Source organism: Charadrius vociferus, unplaced genomic scaffold (assembly GCF_000708025.1).
Source record: "Charadrius vociferus isolate BGI_N301 unplaced genomic scaffold, ASM70802v2 scaffold770, whole genome shotgun sequence".
Taxonomy (NCBI): domain Eukaryota; kingdom Metazoa; phylum Chordata; class Aves; order Charadriiformes; family Charadriidae; genus Charadrius; species Charadrius vociferus.
Genome location: NW_009646395.1, coordinates 360,661 through 386,133, shown reverse-complemented (window position 1 = coordinate 386,133; position 25,473 = coordinate 360,661). Strand labels below are relative to the sequence as shown.

Sequence of the window (25,473 nt, the reverse complement as noted above, 5' to 3'; positions counted from 1 at the left end):
AACAAATACATAATGCTTCTGAAAACTTTAAACCAATCTTTTTAGATGTCTGGCATCCCTTAAAACAATCACTGTTTGAAAGGACAAATCGGAATATACTTCTCAAGCATGGTTTAAACATACTTAAGTGTCTAGCAGCAGGAGAAAAGTGGCCAAATGATTTGTTAAGATATCTTTCTAATCTCCGTTTCTATAATTTCTCTTCCATCTAGATACTCATATCACAACAACAACCATCAACCACTTGAATTCTCAACCAACAGATTCTTATTAAGAATGATATAAGAGTGCATATATACAGATTTTCTAGGAAAATTACTGTGCAAACTAGAACTGCAAATAACAAAAATATGTCTGAGAGAATTGCACTGTATTTCATATACTAATTTAGATAATTTGCTTTTTAAGTTCATATTTTTGTATTCAAAGTAGAAGCCAGAGCATTTAAAATGCAGCGCACTTAGAATGTGAAAGCTATACCAGTCATGTCCAACATCTTTCACAGAATCACAGAATTTTCAGAGTTGGAAGGGACCTCTAGAGATCATCTAGTCCAACTCCCCTGCTAAAGCAGGATTGCCCAGAGCACATTACTCAGGACTGCATCCAGGCGGGTCTTGAAAATCTCCAGAGAAGGGGACTCCACAACCTCCCTGGGCAGCCTGTGCCAGTGCTCTGTCACCCGAACTGTAAAGAAGTTTTTCCGTGTGTTGGAATGGAACTTCCTATGTTCCAACTTGCACCCATTGCCCCTCGTCCTGTCACTGGGAACCACCAAGAAGAGTCTGGCTCCTTCCTCCTTCAACCCACCCTTTAGATACTTGTACGCAATAATAAGGTCTCCCCTCAGCCTTCTCTTGTCCAGGCTAAAGAGTCCCAGCTCTCTCAGCCTTTCCTCATAAGGGAGATGCTCCAATCCCTCAATCATCTTGGTTGCCCTAAGCTACTTTCATCAATTTTCAGTTTTAACATATGCACTTCATAGGCATAAAATTATGTTTTCCAGCTTTATAAAGTAAAGCTGAAGTTTAAGTATGTTTGCATTATCAACAACAAATATTCTGCAACTACACTGTAACTAACTTTTAATTGACTGTGTTCTTACTGATAAAATGTGCAGTTGTGAGGTGAGCTCTGTGTATCTCCTTGTCTGTCTGGAGAGAGTTTAGTTATCAGGTGCTACTTTTACATAGTCAGTTTTCAGATCACAACAGCATTCTAGATGATTAAAAGGTGATAGGATGACTTATTTTCAGACGCAAGTCCTTCTCATACTACAAAGCACACACGTTAGTTGTACTGTTACAGTAATACGTAGCAGAAGCAGTAAGAAACAAAAACATTTCCTTTAAAAAATACAATTATTTAATCTTTATGTCAAAAATGCACACAAAGATTATAAATATTAAAAGCCATTCAGAGTTTCTAAAATACCAAACATGATCTATTTTTCTTTTCCAAAGCCATATTTGATACACACATTATTTCTTCCAACCCTGCAACTTCACAGAAGCCAACTCTTTGCAGAAACACCATAAGCAACTGAGCAACTATATCCCGTACCAGCTCAATGTCATTTAGATTTTGAGGTGCAAGAGCAACAGCTGTCATTACTCCACTAAATTGTAATTACACTGGAGACTAACTAGAAAGTCATCCCTCCTTTTTTTCCACTTAAGAATAAATTCAAATTTAAGATTTGGATCTAAATTTCTTATCCACCTTAGAAGAGACTATTTTTCCTGTCTACTTTAGTATTCCTATTAATTTCTCTAACATTCAAACTACAATAGATGCATAATATTTCAATTCAATAATAACAAAAATATGGCATATTGCTGGCATTGATATGAAACCTAGTCCATGTCCTTGATCCAAACTCTGTGGTATTGTCATTCATATAATTTAAGCTTTTTTAGTAGTTAGAATTAATTTAAAGCTCACCTTACAGTTTCATGTTTGATTTGTTTCACCAAACCTTGCAAAGCACAGTTTTGCTACTAATTACATTTACCAGAAACCTACCATTAAAACACCAAAAGACCACCAGTCTGCACTCTGAGTATGGCCTCGTCTGTTAACAACTTCTGGTGCCATATATTCCACTGTTCCACAGAAAGAGTAGGCTTTTTTTTCGTGATCAATTGACTCCTTACTTAAGCCAAAATCTGGAAGAAAAAAAGAATACCTCTAAATGGGTGTTTTGTTGTGGTTTTCTTTTTTTTTTTTTTTTTTAAATTTAAAATCACTCATGGTTAATACTTTCACCATAACGTGAATGTGGTGCTTTTATCATTTGTACATATACCCAAATACACATATGGGACTTACCGAATTCTCCTCCCGGCCCTGCATTATCACAGGTCCATAACATCAGTTATACTTGTAAAGCATATATCTTTTTTATGTATTTAGATATTTCATTTATTTCAAACACTGTTTGCTCCACAGCAAAATTACCCACCAGTTAGAATTTGCTTTACCATATTTCTTTACCAAAAAAAAGAAAATGCAAAGATTTTATTATGAACAGAAAAGATCTAGGTGTTACAATTTCCCTTTATTCACCTGTCAATTTGATATGTCCTTCCTCATCAAGCAGGATGCTAAAAAACAATAAAAAGAAAATAAAATATCTTTTAATGATTGTTTCAGACAGTACACTGACAGTAATTATGAATAAACAGAACAGCATACACAAAGACCAGCAGAATTAAATGTGCATGAAAATGAATCATTAGGAGGAGATACTTTGAAACTACACATTTTCTTTTCCTTCAATTCTTCCTTTTAAAGATTATGAAACATAATCAGCATATCAGAATCTTATTTAACTATCTGGTTAAATTCAGGATGGTATGTAGTAACATTTATCTTGAACTTTCGGCTTTGGCCACCTGCAGCACGTGTCATCACAATTGTTAAAAAACATAGATAGTTCTATTTATCTTAAACTTAGCAAGACATGTTGATACAATGTATGTTTGCTTATGTATACAGAATGGATAATCATTTGTAATTACCATTTCAAAGGGTGTTGAACACTTCAAATGACATCAAATAATAAATATTCTCATATTGTACCAAAGGACAGGACCCACGGGCCCTATACTTAGAGCAGGCCTTGTGCTTTCGCCTGTTTATTTCAATCACAAAAAAGGCCATACTTCTCCGAGATGCCAACTACCCTTAACCCCCACTGAAAATAGTTGCAATTCAAAGCATGCAAAATATTCAAGAACTGAACTCTGTAACACCACCTACACAGCAGACTTAGTTCTTCCAGTTTCTCCTGTGGGAAGCTGCATTTCATCCTGGGGATGGGACATGACCCAGGCACACGCTACTTGTCCATCTCCCCTACCCTTCCCTTTTCCTCCTTGCAGTTACCATAGTGGGAAACAGCCCCACAGTATACATACAGCCTGTAAGAGTTACTACTATCTCATCCATAACTTGCAAGTAATTTCAACCTTTGACAGTTTGTTTTTTAATCAGATATACTCAAGGCTTAAAACCAAGGCTTTTCAATAGGTACAGACACTTTTTTTTTTTTTAAAATGCTATGTTTGAAGCAGTAGCTATTTAGTCTTCTGACAATTACTGTTTCGTTCTTTTCCTCTTGGAAGTAAATGTTAGCAAAATAACTAAAGTTCTCTTGCTTTGCTTTTTAAAGATCTTTTTCCACTTGGCAAGCTTATTTTTCCTCACTTCAGAATTACTTAACAGAAAGCTTTCAAAGTTTAAATGTAATTCATTCCCTGTTCACTTGTAAGTGCAATCCCATGCCAAAAGGCTCCACATTTCTGATATGAGTATGAATCGTTTTCTTCTCATCTGTCAGGGCTAAACATTTTTAAACTTGTGTCTTTTTTCCAGGAGATGCACAGAAGAACAAGCTATTCTAATGCAAGTTCCCCATAACAGCCATGTTCTCTAATACTTATTACTCATTTTTGCTCTATTCCATTAATACTTTACATGAGTTATCTCACACAGACTGTTCATGTTCTCCATATAGCTGTAACAGAGAAGTGGGATCACCAGGGACATCAGGACTTCAGAGTTGTTATAGATTTCCTTACAACGAGGCAGAGTATGTTAGCTATCTGATTAAGCACAACAGAGGAAGATGCATGCATTATATCATCCCTTAGATTCCTCTCTGGGTAGAGAGTAACACTACAGCATACATTTATAGCTGAAAGGTTCAAATGTTCCAGATGATTGCACTGACATTTTTTTCTTCACATCTAAAACTAAAAAAAAAAATTACTGGAGGAAAGACATAAACGGGAGACAGAATTCAGTCATTTGAATGAAGCATGGATGACTAACATATTGAGACACAACACCATACTAGAATTGTAACTTCAAGTTTATTTTAAGTTCTCAGTGTAATTATGTGATTGTCGATATGTTAAATAAAGCCTGTGACTTACTATTTTCACATTTTACTTTAAAATTTAAACTCCATTCTGCTCTTACTGCAGTGGGTTTTAAAAATCAGCATTGGAAAAGATGTTTGGTGTTAGGCTTTCAAATGCAAAGATACATAATATAAAGTTACAGTTGAGTGTGTTTGTTCTAAGTTTATCTCTGGTGCTGAAATCCTATAATAACAACAAAAACAAAAGGCCAATAAGACCTCGTCTCCATTGTGCACCCTAAAACACCTGGAAAATGAAAAGTAGGAATATTTCAGTACACTCTTTACTTAAAGTAACATGGATTATAGTACTTGGCATATCACTGTGAAACTAGACGCTCAGGTTCCAGTGGAAACAAAATCCAACCTTTTTAATTAAAATAGCCCACAAGCTTCCCCCACCTCCCTCCCTGTTCAGCTTCTGTAGTAAATTACTGAAGTATAACAGCTGGAAAGAGAAATGCACAGGTAGAAGTGCTATACAAATCAAATTAATACACTGCATTTGCCACAGAGAAGTCTTACTTTTCTGGTTTTAGGTCCCGGTATATTATTCCAAGACTATGTAGATGGTCTAAAGCAAGTGCTAATTCTGCCAGGTAAAATTTAACATCGTCTTCTGTGAACATCACCTGAAAAAGCAAAACAATGTATTTTACAAGTAAAATCTGTAAAGTTTACATCAGTACCAACTAAACAATGGTAAGAGTGGTTTTGCAGAAGAGTTCTTCATAATACTTGAATTCATTTCCATACAAAATCCGAGAAATCCAAATTCCTTGGTTCAACTAAAACGAGGATTTTATAATCAATGCTATTTCACAGTACATACTTGAAAAAGAACTTCTGAAGGCAATATCGTATTATTCTTTCTGCAAAACTGAGGTTATGTGCTTCTGACTGTGCAAGAGAACAGACACACTGCAGTGGGACTGAAAAATTTTGGGAAGCATTTAAAGAATATGACCACCTCTTTATTGGATGTGACCATGGCGCTTCCAGACAACAAATGGACTAAAGAAGTCCAAATGCCTGAATTTTGTCTACAAAGCCAGAGAGACAAGAAAAGCATATGCATCTTGTTTGTGAGGAAACTGTCTCTAGGTACTACGGGAAAGAAGTTACAGTGATGGTAAAAACCTCAAGGTGCAGCCTGAGATGCAACTGCAGAAAAGGTAGATCAAAGACTAAACTAAGGAAACTGCCTATGTTAAAGCACAGGTTAGATCTCAGACAGCAGTCCCACATTTTCTGTTAGGAAAAACTAATTCCTGTTCAGATTCAATGAAGTGAACATGCTGTCCCATTTTTATCAACAACTGTTGTGATCCACTGACAGAAAACATTACAATTAAGCTTTTCTGAGAATTTAGAAAAAGATAAAAAATCCTGCATGACTTGATTCTACCTCAGTTACTACTCTGAGTCTTTTTTGGTATGTTTTAAGAATTAAAGACTAACATCTTTAGATACAGCATACGGACCTGTAAAAAAAAAAAAACCACCCAAAAAAACCAAACCCAAACCACAAAACAGCAATGGGGAGCACAGATGAGTATTATTTTTAGCCAGAGTTAAGAATGAAGAATACTATATATTTTCCCTTTAGTAGTTTAAAGGGAGAAAGTGATAGCAAAGCTTGTACAAAAGGTTGTTACTGATGTTACTTCTACAAAAGAGCCAATATTTAGTACAGGCACATTCAAGAAGGGAAATCTCTGTAAGAAATATTTAAAAGCTCAAATAATGAAAGATCCCATGAGGATGATAATACACCCACACTATGTTCTTTAAAAACATTGCATGGAATTCAGCTCTCCTAACCTTAAACATCTGCAGTGTAGACACATCTAGCTTTGAATTAATCATTTTTCCCTTTGTAGTCAATGGGGAAAACCCAGGAACTTTTAGGCTGCAGTTTATCTGATCTATTTTAAACTCACGTGAATTGACAGGAGGATGACATTAATTGTGTGCAGCATGCCCATTTCACTCCATCAGCTATGAACAATTAGCTTAGATTCAGGTACCTATAATGAATATTTCTTATCTAGCCACATTAAATCTCTTAAAATTTGAGTGGCTCAAGATGAAAAAGTCATCAGCACGAAAGCAACATACATTCTTTCTTGGGATCAAGAAAGAACTACGGATTTTAAGAAAAAACTATCTCAATTTTAGAGTACTAATAACTTTCTACTTATCTGTGACAAAGCAAACTAAAAGAAGCAGCTTTAAACAGATGGCTTCAATGAATTAAATGTATTGATTTATGTGGTCTGCACAGAAATCACGATATATCTATACACAAAATGCATTGCATTCTATTCTCCTCTTGATAACCATATAGCTTTGTAGTGGTGACCCAACTGTTCCGGATACTCTGTAGCAAGAGAAAAAGGAAGGCAGCTACAAGTACAAGTTCTGGCTACCAGATATACATTGGTTACATTTACACTTCTATCCTACTATTTGTTGGAAGTTTTTGCACATGAGTAATGCCAAAAAAATATTTCTGATATATGAAATGTTTGCATTTATTTTAGGAGTTATAATCAAATTCATTTGAGGTAATAAAACCTTTCAAAGTCATTATTTCGCATATCTACCCAGAGATATCACCCAGCATGACAAAGGCAAAGTGTTCATGGAAAATTACCAAAATAAGTGGAATACAATTCTTGCTTTTTTAATATTTATAAATAATTTTGTGTTCATACGTAAGTAAAAAAAAACCTGACACTAAATCCTGGATATTAAAACCAGACACAAATTATTTGAATACAACTACTTTATATAAGTTCATGCTCTGAGACACATCTTTAAACATTGTAGCAATAGAATTTTGCAAGATGTGAAAAGCAGCATAGAAAGACTGCTTGTCTAAGTCTTTTTTCAGAAACAATGTAAATTACCAACAGCATTTTCACAGAGTGACTACTTTGTGCAAAAAAATCCAAGCAAACAAAAACCTTAGTTGGTTAAAAAAAAAAAAAGAGTCAAAATTTTATTAATGAAAACTGAATTTAAAAAAAATAAACTCTCCTAACATAGGCAATTTATAGTCAGATTTTATCAATAGACAATTTTCAAATTAAAAGTTTACCTCTTTGGATAAACGTGTAAACAAGTCTCCTCCCCTGAGAAAATCCAAAATAAGATATAGCTTCCCTTCTGTTTGAAAAGCTGAAAAGATTAATTCAAAAAATTAAACATCATCTAATTTTACCCATGATCAGAAGAATAACACACCTAATAATTCCCCCTTATTTTCATTATCAAAATTAATTATTCTTCTTTCTCCTTTGTGGAAAAATTATTTAAATGAATTAAGTAACAGTTCCTCCATCATGGATCAAGTAACTCTTATGCCATGTGAAAGCAAAGCAAGTCACCAATGGAATTTCTAAAAAAAATAAACTACATTTTGATTAGTCAGCATTTCATTCCAGATTTTGGAAGTAAAAACCCTAGATTTGCAAATTAGCAATTAATGCACATATTCGGAAACCTCTGGAAACTCAGCTTAACAAGGAGATCTCACTTAGTTTGTAAAAGAGTGACAAGTAAAATAGTGGAAGCTACATATATTAAGCCACATCAGAGAGCAATAGAGATCTGAGGTTTGAACTATAGGAAAACTGGATCCTAAAAGAAAAACATAAACTGAAAAAAAATGAACACCAGAATCTATTCACTGTCTTTTTTGAGTTTACTTTCTGCACGACATGTTAAAAAGACTACTGATTTCCTCCTCAACTCCACATGGATATTTTTTTATGGCTGTCCATACTATTAAAATTAAAAGACATATTCCCACCAATTTAGATGCAACTGGAGGTAATGCCATTGCGTAAGTTTTCTATAGAGTAAATAAAGCAAGGATAAGAAATAATTAAAAAAAAGGAATGACATATACAAAAGATAAGAGGTTTTGGAAAAGAATGGCTAAACATAACATATATCTGCTTTTTAACAAAGCAAAGGGCTACAAGACTCTCAGTCCTATGAAGTTATAACACTGTGCATGAAGTTATCTATGTGCTTACTTTGCATAAGAATTACTACACAGCAAGTCTTTGCACGATCAGGATTTAGACAGCACACTAATTTTCTATGATTCTCTGGACCACAAAGCAAATATTAGGTACTATCTTGACAAGCACCTGTTTTTACAATATATAAACATGAATATTTCTGCAACTCACCATAATGTAACTTGACAATGAATGGGTGGTTAACTTCTACTAGGATGTCACGTTCCATTTTTGTCCGAACCCGATCTCGAACTACAACAGAACACGAGTAAGATTTAAAAAAATAATAAAAACAAGAATTTACATTGTGAATCAGTATTTCTCCAACATTTCCTGATGTACTTCACACTGTATCCTGTAGTATTATAATTGTCTGCAGGTCACCAAAGAAGAAACTTGAGAGAGAATTTATTGCACAGTTTCCTGATAAATCTCTTTATGTGTTTCAATTTACTTCAGTTTCTGCTATTGACAAAATATTGGGTAAATAAATTTAACAAAAGCACAAAAGAAATCAACCACCCTTCAGTCTGCCCTATACTTAGTCAACCTTTTAAACAGTAGAGCAAAACTGCCACAGCTATATATAGAAAACATAGCCATTTTCTCTACTGTTGAAAAGGATGGAGAATTAAAGTTGTAGCAAAACAAACTCATAAATACAATTATACTATCATAAAGATGCTTATATTGGTTTAACTCATTCAAATAACTTGCATTATTAAGATATTAAGTACCTTCACAATTTGGAAGGGATTTTTTAAAAAATTTCCTTTCTTTACTATGAACTTAAAAATAATATCCACTCAATGTAGTATGTACTTCAAACAATCTTTCCGATTTTAAAAAGGTTTAATGAGAGTAAACACGTGCATGGAGGAGTACATCAGAAGGAGTTACTGCTCAAGCTGCCTGTGCTGTCCCACTGTGGTGGCTCAGAACGGAACACGCATCTGCTCCTATATAGGTTAAACTAACTGAGGACCACATGCAGATGCCCTGCACACGGGGCTGGCAGTGACGGGCAGGGCGGTCAGCTGAGCACGGCATCTGCTTCAGCTGTTCTAGGCAACTCCCCTGCCACTCCAGTCAGTGCCTGGTTCCCATCTGAAGCTCCAAATCCGCCAGGACATAGACAAAATTCAGAACTCTTACAGATGACAGCTAGCAAAGTTTGCTACAGTGGTTTAAGACATTGTGTTTCTCTCTTCCCTTGTTCTACATTTAGTTACTGCCCCTTTCCCAAATCTTACAGCTTCTTGAAGGAAATGCCCCAGAGCAATGAAGTCCAGTCCAAAGTTGAACTTGCTGGCATTCCTTGTACAGTTAACAAGCCAGAGTTCTCAGTTATTACAACATGACAAGGTGGGGGAAAAAAAAAAAAAATCAAGAAGCAAAAGGGTCTTTTAGAAGTTTAGCTATCTTTTCCCAGAAACGGGCACTTACAATAATACCGGTAATCGTGAAAGAAAGTTATATAGACACATTTTCATGAATAAAGCTATCAAGTTTCCACCTCCCTGCAGAACAGACTCCTAAAAACAGTGAGCACTTATTTCGTGTGCTTGCAAACACCACATCTGAATTTTGACCATTACATCTAAAGCCATGAAAATGTCACAAGATAATTATGCGATTTCACTGTTCCAAGGGTTCATGTGAATTACAAAACTGAAATTCAGAACACTTTTTTTAGGCAGATTCAGCTGAGAAAAAGAATTCAAGACTTTTAAGTGCCTATAGCTATGCAACAGTTACATGGAAAAAAACTTATTTCTGAAAAGCTAGAGAAAGTCCAGATTTACAAAATCTCAACCAAAAAAAGTATAAGGAACTGAGCTCATTTCAGACATTAGCATTAGCCATTAAAAATCTGACTTTCGTGGTCTACAGTTTCCGTATGTGTACTGCTGGAAGTACTGATTTTTCTTAATACATTTGATGGCAGACTCTCTAGCAATGATTTGGCCCTGTTTCTCTCTCTCCCCATCACAAAGGGGCACTGAAAGATGATAGCTTCTATCAGAGTGTATTAATAAACTAGTCTCTGCACTAAACAAAGTTGTATGTGTTTATTCTTAGATTTGCTCTAAACATTAAAAGGTTGGAATCTGTAGTTACATCAATGTGTTCTGGCTAATATAATTTCATTCCTATGAAAATATTCTCTCTAAATTTGATTTGTGAATCATACACACCGCTTTCGATTAAGAAGTGGTCTTAAAGGGTATTTTCACATTTAATTTTAGAACACAAACATAGCTTTATGAAACAGATTTGAAAGAGCTAAAGAACCTTAGGCAAATCAAGTAATACAGTGTATTTCAAATTACAATATTGGATCTTTAAAAATATTGCAATTATGGAAAAAAAAGAATTAATTTCAGTTAATTTCATAGTAAGATTTCAACAGTAACTTTTCTTTGCTTGCTACTCCACTCTTCCTAAAACATGAATCACAACCAAAAGACGCTCAAAAGCATCTAAAAATTCAGATACAAAGTGTTGAAAAGTGCAGCATCCTCCTGCTAGTGTCACCTTTCTGCTCAAGCCTCCTACATCCTTGAATTCCTAGCCCCCGTGAGTCTCTTTTTCCAACAAAAAGTCAAGCTTCCAATTTCAGTATTTATCAGTCTCTGCCATCTGTAGGCAAAACCAGATCCACAGCTTGGACTAATTTCTACACATAAGGTTAAACCACAATCAAAAGGTGATGGAAAGAAGCCCTCAAACGCCTTAAAAAAGCAACTGCTGAATGACCTTTGACTCCAGTTCTGAGCTATTAACGGGCTGGAGAATGAAAGGCTATTGAGGATATCAAAGTACCTTAAATGAGTGGAAATAAATTTCAGAAAAATAGGAAGTAAATAATGAGAATAACACGTGCCACAAAACAGAGGAATCACAATATAGGAAACTGTTAAAAAACACTTACACCCTCTGTAATAGTTTTAAGTGAAATATAATGAGATTTGTCAGACAGATATTCAGCACTAGATCTTAAGCAGAAAAAAAAAAAAAAAAATCAGGTTCAACATTTTAGTGGAAGTTCACAATTCAGTGCGTTTTTGTTCCCTCCATCATTCTATGAATATTTTCAGATGAAACTGTATGTTAAAACTGCAAATCAATATAATAATCAATAATTTGGGTCAAGTACTACAATTTGTTGGAATTATCCCAAAACTATCATTGCAATTTCAGTGCAGTCATGAGTTGGAAGAACTACAAATAGACAGAAGTATTAAACAACTGCATAAAGCAACACATACACACGCTGGTTAAGCTATTAGTGTGAAAGAATTATTTCATTTTAATCTTAACTGATTAATCTTTCATTAATCTTAATCTTTCATTTTAATTTTAATTGAGATTGTTCAGATTTGAACTTATTTTGTTAGTGATACCATTCAAGACCAAAACCACCCAAGAAACAAAACATTTTAAAAGTCATTTTTGCTCACGTAACTTAGATGATTAACTTAAGATTTTATCAAATATATCCGACATCTAGAACAAGTGCTAAAAGTTTTGGGAAAACGTACTGTATACTTGTGGTTTAAAGAAAGACAAACTCCTGTGCTTAGAACTTTTAGTATAAAACAGCTGATACAATGCACTTCAAAGTATCATGATCTAAATATAAACCGAGCAACAGGCATTAACTGTATCCTCGGTGATACACAGCAAATGAGAAAAGGAAGGATATTAAGTTTCAAATAACAGCTCAGGAGCAAGTCAGGAGGCAGATGTAACACAACTACTCTATTAAACCACCATCACCTAACGAACTTAGCATGGTAAGGAACCCACTTTCCCCTATAACTAACAATATAGTACTGTTGTTTACTTAATTCTTCTGGGTTTACAATACAAGGCAGTGTATTCTGCTATTTGTTGTTTGATAGAAGAAAGTTCTAAAATACAATCTGTAGAACAGCATGGGACTAAAGATTAAGTTTTGGTATAATGTTCCCAATTTCTCATTTTTTCCTTTTCTCTCTAAACAACGCTTACCTTTCAAGGTGGCCTTTTTCAATACCTTCATTGCATAAAGCTGTCTAGCATCCGATCCTGAGATTTTTTTGACAAGAAAAACCTGCATTGAAAATTAAAAACAATTCTTAAAAGAAAATAAAGGTAAGTCAGATCAATATACTTTGCTACAAAATTCAAGTAGTTGGTATTATTTCAACCTTATTATTCTTCCCAATACTATTATTAGCCTCTTCGCCAGTTTTAGATTCTGCAAAGCCAAACAAAAATTTCCTTGCAGCTTTTCCTACTATTCGCTCATTTCATAATCTAAAGGTTCATTCAAGACAAGCAGTCTGCCAAATTAATTTCGGTTTAACTTAATTGATTTCAGTGAATAAAAGAAAGGATGAATTTGGATTCTCTCAGAAGTTGAGACAAATTTGAAACACAAAATTCAGCTTTTTAATATTAATCTTTAAATAGTTTTGTCTTATTAAAATTCATAAGATGGCATAGTAAAATCATTATAAAATCATTGTCAGATATGAAAATAGATGCGTGTAGAAAAGTTGATCCAGAAAACCACATGAATCAATGCATAACAATAATTTTTTAAAAAGTAACATATAAAATTATAAGAAGCAACCTCTTGTGTCACAAAACCACACTTCTTTGTGACAGGCTTTGGTTGAGTTTTGCATGTACCAATAAAGTACAACCAGCCTCAATTAAAGTGTGTTTCATTTCCTTCTTCAATGTAATAGGATTTCTTGGGTGGGATTTTTAATATCCTTAATACAAAATAAATTCCAGTGGAGCCAAATTTTAGATTTAGAAATAAAGAAGAAAAAAAATAGACCAGCGACAGCTTTTCTGGTTATTTATGAAAAAGCGTAGAGACATGTTGTGGTATATGAGAAAGTTAAGCATGTTATATGAAATTAGTTTTTGTATCCAATTCTCACTTGTGCTAACATCCTTCTGCCTTATCCAGACATTATCAGAACACCACCAAGAGACATTGTAAAGTATGCAGATTAGTCTTTTTAAACTGAATGAGAAGGAGTGACATCTTCCCAAATTATTAGAAAAAAGGGATTGTTTTGTACTAATAATCTTTTTTGCATAAAGACTAAAACAATTGAAAGCAAGATTGGCATTTTTGCAATACTTTAAGTCAGCTAGACATTTAATTATTTTTGCATTTTCAAAACTTGCCTCCTCCCAGCAGTTGTAGCATTGAATTTAGTAATATCAATACAATAAAGATTGTTGAAATGATAATTAATTAACATACGTTTCCTTGCCCCTGAATGATTTATTTCTGATTTGAAGATTTCCAAATAAAAACTTGGTTATTATTCTGGATGAAATCAAACAACATAGGGAAACCACCTTTGGAATCAGGTTTCTCTGTGAATTCTTACTATTTTGAGTACAAAATTCTAGTTTCTAAACATCTAGATTTCCAAGCTTAATTGGAACTGCTACTTCAATAACGTGAGTTCCTACCACGAGAGAACTGAACTGATTATTGTCATTTTCTGTCATATCCAAGAGCTTAACATCACATTCAGAATGGCAACTGAGGTTGAAAATGGATGTAAAGGCTCTGTTGACTTACATTGTATACTCTGTTCTGTTTCAATGATCTGTCTTGCCACCTGAAGTTAATGTTTTGCTTCCGAGTTAGATTTGGACAACTAAAAGTATGAATCATGTACACCTACTGAGATCTCAGTGTGGACAGTACTCAGTAAATACCATAAACATTGAGACTTTAACAGAGCTTCAAATAAATATCAATGTATGTTGTGCCTTAACCAAATTATGACAGATAATGTCTAGCATAAACACAACTAGGATACATCATATTTACTTCAGTAGCCATTTACTTCAGTTGCCTAAAATTTGTTCTTTACAATTACCATCTGCTACAATAATAAACTCTGCCTATAGCCTCTGTACTGGTGACAACCTACCATTGGCATTCCATTTTAACAGTGAATACCCAATTATTTCATATCAGGCGAATTTTTCTATGGATCTTTGAGATCTACATATCACACAAACTAGAAAAAAAATTTACTGCTTTAAAAAGATCTGCCACAATTACAGTGCCTAGTTAGCACTAATTTAGAAAGCAGTTTTCTCTTGCAACATTTGTCTTAATGCAAGATCGTGGCTGTTCTAAATATTTCATTCCTAATACTATTCAATGCAATATTCCTGAATAATTGGCTCCACAAGACTTCAGTTACCAACCTTTCCAAAGGATCCTTGTCCTAGTACTTTCAGAAGTTCAAACTGTGAAGGGTCTGCTTTCTCATGTCCTTCCTTTACATGGTGAGTTATCGCAATTTCTTTGATATTTCCCTCTTCCTGACAGAGGAAAACAGTGGAATAAGTTTATGTTAATGGTGCATCTTCTCAATATGTTTATAAATTCACAATATGTTGAAAAATACCAGTGCCACAGAACCCAACGAACTACACGCTCCCAAATGCAGATAAAAAACACTGAGGAACACTATTTGCATAATTACAACACAAAAAATAGATTATATCTGTTACAAAAGGCAGTATTAGTTCAGTAACTATGTGGCTTAAACTTTTAGGGATGCATCAGAATCCAGACAGTAACAAAGTTGATGACAAGTCAGCAATTCTCAACTTTTGTGCTTAGGGCCCTATTCTTTGGTTCATAATTTCCATTCCAGATTCACAACTTATTAATGGAAATCAATCTCCTTAAGAATTTAGTCCTCTTGAAGCACACCTAGAGTGCATCAAACAGACCACATCTCTTTGGAAAGCCTTCCTTTTTAACACTTAAATGAGGACCACTATGCTGCAGTGATGTTAATGCTCACCTTTATAACACAGTGTAAGACTGCAGACATTTCCTTGCAAAGCAGCACAACCTCCACCCCCACTTCAGCAGCAATAAACTCTCCACCTGCCACTGAGAAAATTCTGGTGATGAAAAGAAACTCATTGCCTCTCTTCTCAAGGACAGTCTATTCTATAAAAGCTGCCCATCTTCACCATTCCCCCTTCAGTGAGAAACTAGTCACCAGAAATCTCTAAAGAGCACTGGATCTTCTAGTCTTTTTCGTGCTCTGCACTTAATTCAGTATTTTCTGCACAGAATTTTAAAATCCCCTTAAAAACAACAGTCCTTGCCACACAAGAAAGAATTTCAGAATTTATCAGCAACTGTTCAAAAGTAAAAAACTGCATTCTTATCAATGTAATCTGAAGAACTATCTAGGCATTACGTGCAATCCAACCTAAGTGGCACTGACTGTAAGTTAACTTATAACACACGAATACACTAACTACAATTTCAACTTTTTGTGCTTTCTTTTCCTATTCCTTCTATGGGGTATAGTGAATAAAATAAGTCTGAGAATAGTTTTCCTCTGTTTAATGAGCAAGTCTCAGATCTATTTCACAGAATTACAGACTGGTTGAGGTTGGAAGGGACCTCGGGAAGTCATCTGGTCCTGCCTGAGCAGGACCACCTACAGCCAGTTGCCCAGGCAGCTTTTGAACATCTCCAAGGATGGAGACTCCACAACCTCCCTGGGCAACCTGTGCCAGGGCTCGGTCACCCTCACAGTGAAAAAGGTTCAGAGGGAACCTCCTGTGTTTCAGTTTGTGCCCACTGCCTGTCCCGTCACTGGGGACTGCTGAAAAGAGCCTGGCTCTGTCCTCTTTGCAACCTTCCTTCAGGCTGGTCAAACATGATTTCACCTTTCTGAATCCATGCTGACTAACCCCAGTTACTATTTTGTCCTTCGTGTACATGGAAATGGTTTCCAGGACTAGTTGTTCCATCACCTTGCCAGGGATCAAGGTGTGGCCAACCATCCCATAGCTCCCTAGGTCCTCCTTGTCCTTTTTGAAGACAGGAATGACATTTGCTTTCCTTCAGTCCTCAAGCACCTCTCCCAGTCACCATGATCATTGGAAGATAATCAAGAGCGGGCTCGCAATGACACCTGCCAGGTTCCTCAGCACTCATGTGTGCATCCTATCAGGGCCCACGGACTTATGTACATCCAGTTTGCTTAAGTATTCCCTGACTGACCCTTTCCCAAGGGTATGTCTTCCTTGCTCCAGACTTCCCCCTTATCTATATTCATCAAAATGTGCACTAATTAGTTCGAGTGATGGAGGAGTAGAGGCAGTGCTGTAAAGCTGTGCTTCTGCACAACTAATTTATATATTTTTTCAAATATTCAGCAAAATTCATGTACATGTATTATTGCTGAAAGTATCCTTTTGTTCTTGGTCATTTCCGTGCCATCTATACATGCACAGCAACTGACCACACACATCTCTGTGCTCAAACACACGCTTCTCCTAGATCAACATTTCTCTTTCAAAAGATTCTTTTTTCAAAAGATTCCAACCAAAGTGGGAAACAAACCGCACACAACAATTTCTGAACATGTATGTGTGAGAGAGTGTGCACATATACAAAAAAATCCAATGGACACTTTGAATGCATAGAACATCCCAGCAACTTTTAAAATCAGAAGTAAAAAAAGACATTTTAATGTAAAGAACTTGGATTTGTCTTGGGTGTTCTTAGTATAAAACAGCTGATACAATGCACTTCAAAGTATCATGATCTAAATATAAACCGAGCAACAGGCATTAACTGTATCCTCGGTGATACACAGCAAATGAGAAAAGGAAGGATATTAAGTTTCAAATAACAGCTCAGGAGCAAGTCAGGAGGCAGATGTAACACAACTACTCTATTAAACCACCATCACCTAACGAACTTAGCATGGTAAGGAACCCACTTTCCCCTATAACTAACAATATAGTACTGTTGTTTACTTAATTCTTCTGGGTTTACAATACAAGGCAGTGTATTCTGCTATTTGTTGTTTGATAGAAGAAAGTTCTAAAATACAATCTGTAGAACAGCATGGGACTAAAGATTAAGTTTTGGTATAATGTTCCCAATTTCTCATTTTTTCCTTTTCTCTCTAAACAACGCTTACCTTTCAAGGTGGCCTTTTTCAATACCTTCATTGCATAAAGCTGTCTAGCATCCGATCCTGAGATTTTTTTGACAAGAAAAACCTGCATTGAAAATTAAAAACAATTCTTAAAAGAAAATAAAGGTAAGTCAGATCAATATACTTTGCTACAAAATTCAAGTAGTTGGTATTATTTCAACCTTATTATTCTTCCCAATACTATTATTAGCCTCTTCGCCAGTTTTAGATTCTGCAAAGCCAAACAAAAATTTCCTTGCAGCTTTTCCTACTATTCGCTCATTTCATAATCTAAAGGTTCATTCAAGACAAGCAGTCTGCCAAATTAATTTCGGTTTAACTTAATTGATTTCAGTGAATAAAAGAAAGGATGAATTTGGATTCTCTCAGAAGTTGAGACAAATTTGAAACACAAAATTCAGCTTTTTAATATTAATCTTTAAATAGTTTTGTCTTATTAAAATTCATAAGATGGCATAGTAAAATCATTATAAAATCATTGTCAGATATGAAAATAGATGCGTGTAGAAAAGTTGATCCAGAAAACCACATGAATCAATGCATAACAATAATTTTTTAAAAAGTAACATATAAAATTATAAGAAGCAACCTCTTGTGTCACAAAACCACACTTCTTTGTGACAGGCTTTGGTTGAGTTTTGCATGTACCAATAAAGTACAACCAGCCTCAATTAAAGTGTGTTTCATTTCCTTCTTCAATGTAATAGGATTTCTTGGGTGGGATTTTTAATATCCTTAATACAAAATAAATTCCAGTGGAGCCAAATTTTAGATTTAGAAATAAAGAAGAAAAAAAATAGACCAGCGACAGCTTTTCTGGTTATTTATGAAAAAGCGTAGAGACATGTTGTGGTATATGAGAAAGTTAAGCATGTTATATGAAATTAGTTTTTGTATCCAATTCTCACTTGTGCTAACATCCTTCTGCCTTATCCAGACATTATCAGAACACCACCAAGAGACATTGTAAAGTATGCAGATTAGTCTTTTTAAACTGAATGAGAAGGAGTGACATCTTCCCAAATTATTAGAAAAAAGGGATTGTTTTGTACTAATAATCTTTTTTGCATAAAGACTAAAACAATTGAAAGCAAGATTGGCATTTTTGCAATACTTTAAGTCAGCTAGACATTTAATTATTTTTGCATTTTCAAAACTTGCCTCCTCCCAGCAGTTGTAGCATTGAATTTAGTAATATCAATACAATAAAGATTGTTGAAATGATAATTAATTAACATACGTTTCCTTGCCCCTGAATGATTTATTTCTGATTTGAAGATTTCCAAATAAAAACTTGGTTATTATTCTGGATGAAATCAAACAACATAGGGAAACCACCTTTGGAATCAGGTTTCTCTGTGAATTCTTACTATTTTGAGTACAAAATTCTAGTTTCTAAACATCTAGATTTCCAAGCTTAATTGGAACTGCTACTTCAATAACGTGAGTTCCTACCACGAGAGAATTGAACTGATTATTGTCATTTTCTGCCATATCCAAGAGCTTAACATCACATTCAGAATGGCAACTGAGGTTGAAAATGGATGTAAAGGCTCTGTTGACTTACATTGTATACTCTGTTCTGTTTCAATGATCTGTCTTGCCACCTGAAGTTAATGTTTTGCTTCCGAGTTAGATTTGGACAACTAAAAGTATGAATCATGTACACCTACTGAGATCTCAGTGTGGACAGTACTCAGTAAATACCATAAACATTGAGACTTTAACAGAGCTTCAAATAAATATCAATGTATGTTGTGCCTTAACCAAATTATGACAGATAATGTCTAGCATAAACACAACTAGGATACATCATATTTACTTCAGTAGCCATTTACTTCAGTTGCCTAAAATTTGTTCTTTACAATTACCATCTGCTACAATAATAAACTCTGCCTATAGCCTCTGTACTGGTGACAACCTACCATTGGCATTCCATTTTAACAGTGAATACCCAATTATTTCATATCAGGCGAATTTTTCTATGGATCTTTGAGATCTACATATCACACAAACTAGAAAAAAAATTTACTGCTTTAAAAAGATCTGCCACAATTACAGTGCCTAGTTAGCACTAATTTAGAAAGCAGTTTTCTCTTGCAACATTTGTCTTAATGCAAGATCGTGGCTGTTCTAAATATTTCATTCCTAATACTATTCAATGCAATATTCCTGAATAATTGGCTCCACAAGACTTCAGTTACCAACCTTTCCAAAGGATCCTTGTCCTAGTACTTTCAGAAGTTCAAACTGTGAAGGGTCTGCTTTCTCATGTCCTTCCTTTACATGGTGAGTTATCGCAATTTCTTTGATATTTCCCTCTTCCTGACAGAGGAAAACAGTGGAATAAGTTTATGTTAATGGTGCATCTTCTCAATATGTTTATAAATTCACAATATGTTGAAAAATACCAGTGCCACAGAACCCAACGAACTACACGCTCCCAAATGCAGATAAAAAACACTGAGGAACACTATTTGCATAATTACAACACAAAAAATAGATTATATCTGTTACAAAAGGCAGTATTAGTTCAGTAACTATGTGGCTTAAACTTTTAGGGATGCATCAGAATCCAGACAGTAACAAAGTTGATGACAAGTCAGCAATTCTCAACTTTTGTGCTTAGGGCCCTATTCTTTGGTTCATAATTTCCATTCCAGATTCACAACTTATTAATGGAAATCAATCTCCTTAAGAATTTAGTCCTCTTGAAGCACACCTAGAGTGCATCAAACAGACCACATCTCTTTGGAAAGCCTTCCTTTTTAACACTAAAATGAGGACCACTATGCTGCAGTGATGTTAATGCTCACCTTTATAACACAGTGTAAGACTGCAGACATTTCCTTGCAAAGCAGCACAACCTCCACCCCCACTTCAGCAGCAATAAACTCTCCACCTGCCACTGAGAAAATTCTGGTGATGAAAAGAAACTCATTGCCTCTCTTCTCAAGGACAGTCTATTCTATAAAAGCTGCCCATCTTCACCATTCCCCCTTCAGTGAGAAACTAGTCACCAGAAATCTCTAAAGAGCACTGGATCTTCTAGTCTTTTTCGTGCTCTGCACTTAATTCAGTATTTTCTGCACAGAATTTTAAAATCCCCTTAAAAACAACAGTCCTTGCCACACAAGAAAGAATTTCAGAATTTATCAGCAACTGTTCAAAAGTAAAAAACTGCATTCTTATCAATGTAATCTGAAGAACTATCTAGGCATTACGTGCAATCCAACCTAAGCGGCACTGACTGTAAGTTAACTTATAACACACGAATACACTAACTACAATTTCAACTTTTTGTGCTTTCTTTTCCTATTCCTTCTATGGGGTATAGTGAATAAAATAAGTCTGAGAATAGTTTTCCTCTGTTTAATGAGCAAGTCTCAGATCTATTTCACAGAATTACAGACTGGTTGAGGTTGGAAGGGACCTCTGGAAGTCATCTGGTCCTGCCTGAGCAGGACCACCTACAGCCAGTTGCCCAGGCAGCTTTTGAACATCTCCAAGGATGGAGACTCCACAACCTCCCTGGGCAACCTGTGCCAGGGCTCGGTCACCCTCACAGTGAAAAAGGTTCAGAGGGAACCTCCTGTGTTTCAGTTTGTGCCCACTGCCTGTCCCGTCACTGGGGACTGCTGAAAAGAGCCTGGCTCTGTCCTCTTTGCAACCTTCCTTCAGGCTGGTCAAACATGATTTCACCTTTCTGAATCCATGCTGACTAACCCCAGTTACTATTTTGTCCTTCGTGTACATGGAAATGGTTTCCAGGACTAGTTGTTCCATCACCTTGCCAGGGATCAAGGTGTGGCCAACCATCCCATAGCTCCCTAGGTCCTCCTTGTCCTTTTTGAAGACAGGAATGACATTTGCTTTCCTTCAGTCCTCAAGCACCTCTCCCAGTCACCATGATCATTGGAAGATAATCAAGAGCGGGCTCGCAATGACACCTGCCAGGTTCCTCAGCACTCATGTGTGCATCCTATCAGGGCCCACGGACTTATGTACATCCAGTTTGCTTAAGTATTCCCTGACTGACCCTTTCCCAAGGGTATGTCTTCCTTGCTCCAGACTTCCCCCTTATCTATATTCATCAAAATGTGCACTAATTAGTTCGAGTGATGGAGGAGTAGAGGCAGTGCTGTAAAGCTGTGCTTCTGCACAACTAATTTATATATTTTTTCAAATATTCAGCAAAAATCATGTACATGTATTATTGCTGAAAGTATCCTTTTGTTCTTGGTCATTTCCGTGCCATCTATACATGCACAGCAACTGACCACACACATCTCTGTGCTCAAACACACGCTTCTCCTAGATCAACATTTCTCTTTCAAAAGATTCTTTTTTCAAAAGATTCCAACCAAAGTTGGAAACAAACCGCACACAACAATTTCTGAACATGTATGTGTGAGAGAGTGTGCACATATACAAAAAAATCCAATGGACACTTTGAATGCATAGAACATCCCAGCAACTTTTAAAATCAGAAGTAAAAAAAGACATTTTAATGTAAAGAACTTGGATTTGTCTTGGGTGTTCCAAAGTTAAGATGAACAATAAGGGTAGGCACCAGTTTGCTTGTAAGACAGACAAAATTTTGCATGCCTGTGCATGTATGCATGCTGTATACTACTCCTAATAAATCCAAACTCCTTTTCCTTTCAAGAGAAAATGCTACCCTTGTTGACTCAAGGCTGAATTTTTAGAGTTTCAAAGAAATATTAATTCCTTCTACTTGTCAAGGGAATTATTTGCAGGTGGACATTTGTATTTTCACCTTTTAAATTAGTATATTATCAGTTGGATTACATACTGCTTAAACCACCCACTACAATCTTCGAGAATCCCAGGGGAAGAATAGCACATCAGAACAGATTGCCGAGTACATATTACTTTGGATGCTTTGATCCATTTCTGCTTAACTGTTTTACCTATTAGCTCCCTGGCAATCTTGGGAAAGTAAAAAAAAAAAAAAAAAGGGGGAAACAATTTCCCGAAATCCTTCTGGTATCTACCCAGATACAGGGACACAAAGCGATTAGGTGGACACATTGCTTTAAACACATCACAAAATGTAACAAAAACAAGAAATGAAAAGATATTAACTTGTTCTCTATACACAAACAAAAATTATTTTTTAATGCAACACAACTATTATGCAACCAACTTCCCAGTGGTTATTTTGGGCACCCTCTAAAAAAAACCCAAACCATCACTTCACATTCCTGATACTAAGAGAATATTCCCAGTCTTCACAATTTCTCAGGGTTCAGATGTTCTTCAGTCCTTATGACGCAGACCTATTACAACTATTGATTAAATGAAATGGAACTCAGATCGTATCCTACTTTAGTAGCTTGTCCATAACATGTGTTTGGGAGCAAGATTTATGATGAATAGTTACCCACAAATTTGCAGTTTCCTTTTCTGACATAATTGCTGAACCTGTTATTTTAACTAAACAGTATTTTGCAAATGCAGTTAAAAATACAAAAGCTAAACCTTTTACAGGGATGTGAATTATATGCAGAAGTAATCAACCCTCACTGTACCCACTATCTACCTGAATTAAAATCCAGGTCTTTCACACTGTAAAGAGAGATCTCTTTCTCAGCCAACTGCACTAATTACATTAGTTGATACATGCCATCTTACAGTAAGCTGGAAGAGAATCCAGTCAGTCAGTCTGGTACTGAATTTGTCTCTAATCATTCATCACTCAAATCATCACTGATTTTTCTCTGATCATTCCCTGATAGCTGGAAAAAAAATAAATTGTCTCATGTGATTAATTTGAATTAAATGAGATGATGTATAGGATGCTGAAAGACTCAGGTCCTCCTCTCCTTTCTTTCATTCCCTGACAACTTTCACACCACTACAGACACTCACTCACCAATGATTTGGCCGTTGCAATGGTGGGATCTTCTTTCCAGTTATAACTACACCCTACTGCCTATATTTTATTTCTGTTATTTATAAGCTTGGAAAGCTCACTTTTCTCAAGCCTTATTCTGCAGCAATGTCCAAAAGTCCCAAGACATATATTTCTTTTTTAAGCCACGCAGCTCTTTCTTGTTCACACTAGAAAGTAAAACTGTCACAAAAAGCCACATTACAAAAAAATAACAAACTGTGTTAGTCAACTTAAAGTGGTTGCTACTGGCTTCTGTTATCGTGAAACTAAACATAGAATACAAGGAAACAAACAGAAGGTAACATTACTCTGAGTTTCCTTAACATTTCCTTAACAGTATAACAGTGTTAAATCAACACTGGCCTAGAAGGGAAGTAAGTGACAAACAAGTTTGGGTATGAATTTAAAACACCACTATTTCAGAATAACTTCCTGTATTGGTATAGTTCGCAACTCATACTGAAATACTGACCAGAGTAGTTCTAAGTAAGCGCTTAGTAATGTATCTCACAAGATATGTCTATGAACAGGAATGAATACATACATAGGAAAGAACACTGAATGGACTATATTCCACAGGCAAATCAAATCTGAAAGACAAAAGCTAAAAAAAAAACAAACAAAAAAGAAAAGAAAAAAAAAAAAAGAGGGATTCAGCAGCATCAAGGGTGACTTGTTTTGCTTTTTAGGAATCAACTGCAAGTTAGAATAGGAAACGGGCTTGTCAGGAAAGAAAAAAAGAGATACACATCTTCTAGGCACACGGGGAAAAACTACTTAACCATTATTAGACTATAAAAAAAAATAGCCTAATGATGTTGCTGGAAAAAATCCCTATTTTAGGTACTTAATGAACACTAAATACTCACTTTTGTTCTATTAATTTAATTAATGTGAATTTCTTTTATGTTCACCTTTTAATTCAAGACTAAATTAATTCTGCTGTAACATGAAATACTTGTATTTGTTTCTGAGATCTTATTACAGGAACAACTATTAGATAACGTATTAAAAGGAAAGTGGATCTCAAACCCTAAAGGAAGTAGAAGCAGAAGAGCCTTACTAGGTAAGTATTTCTCAGTAGTAATGAAAAAGCCCAGAAAAGCAATCAAAAAACACGAGTTTATCTATACATGGAATCTTCTGTTATTTATCTTTCAGATTTCTGAATTTTCAGCAGTTCTAAAATCGGTTCTGTGTGTAAAGAAGTGGCCCATGCAGAGCTGGATGGTATAACACACTGCTTGCTTTACACAGACGAGTTTATTTGCAGACCTTTTTCTGAGCAGTATGTTGTAGGGACAACTGAAAAGCTGGTCTAGTGCCAGTAAACTGGACTCTCAACTGCTAGGAGAGCTGCCGGTATCATCTACAATACCATTCCTATTGTTCTCACAGGCTTGTCATTTCCACTTATTTTATTACTCTTAATAATTCCAGTCTTTTTACAGATTGATTTTATTTTCTAATCATGAATACAGCAGCAAAAAGAGTACGTAGCCCTTTTACCTCTAACTTCCAATTCCTGAAGACAATGTGACAGTGGTATGAAAGGAAAAACAAGTAAAAGGGGTCTGTGAAAGAATTCTGGAGTCTGAGCTTAAACCACCTGTAGCCACTTTGAGAGGGTTACCAGACATGTACGTACAACAATTACGTATTGCGAGTGCCATATGAGATATATTGTTATGAAACAACCTAAATCTGATAAATATAGAAAATACAATAAACACTTATTAGAATTTAAATAGCACCTCAAAAAATAGAAAAATTCTTAGTCCACAAATTTTATATAAAAGGGTCAGAGAAACAACCAATTAAAGATTAAAATAATTTAAAAAAATATTAAATGTATGCTCTGTCACAGACAAAATAATCCACCAAAACACTGGGACAGAAACAAGAAATTCAGCAAGAAAGTTATCTTACTCTCATGTGTAAGAACTAGATGTGAATTGACTTAAACAGAACATCAAAGAATAAGCTGGTATGTCACATATGGAATGCTTACTTGGGAAAGGTATCCCCAGAAGACAGATTCTTCCTTTTCTGGGTGCTCAAGATTAT

At 35.4% G+C, this 25,473-nt stretch overlaps 1 protein-coding gene across 5 annotated transcripts in view; it reads right to left on the bottom strand.

Annotated features, from left to right (window-relative positions):
• Window positions 1–25,473, bottom strand: part of RPS6KA3 (ribosomal protein S6 kinase, 90kDa, polypeptide 3) — a 74,781-nt gene that overhangs the window by 25,377 nt on the left and 23,931 nt on the right. For 2 of the 5 annotated variants that reach the window (XM_009894435.1, XM_009894443.1), the window contains 7 exons: window positions 19,695–19,811; window positions 17,469–17,550; window positions 8,638–8,718; window positions 7,536–7,615; window positions 4,955–5,061; window positions 2,569–2,606; window positions 2,026–2,168 (listed from right to left, as the gene is read on the bottom strand). In XM_009894435.1, the coding sequence (XP_009892737.1) occupies window positions 2,026–2,168; window positions 2,569–2,606; window positions 4,955–5,061; window positions 7,536–7,615; window positions 8,638–8,718; window positions 17,469–17,550; window positions 19,695–19,811 (648 nt within the window). Of the gene's footprint in view, window positions 1–2,025; window positions 2,169–2,568; window positions 2,607–4,954; window positions 5,062–7,535; window positions 7,616–8,637; window positions 8,719–12,483; window positions 12,566–14,709; window positions 14,827–15,521; window positions 15,555–16,509; window positions 16,519–17,468; window positions 17,551–19,694; window positions 19,812–25,473 lie in introns of those variants that run through there. The other 3 variants (XM_009894466.1, XM_009894458.1, XM_009894450.1) reach the window with 3 other exon arrangements.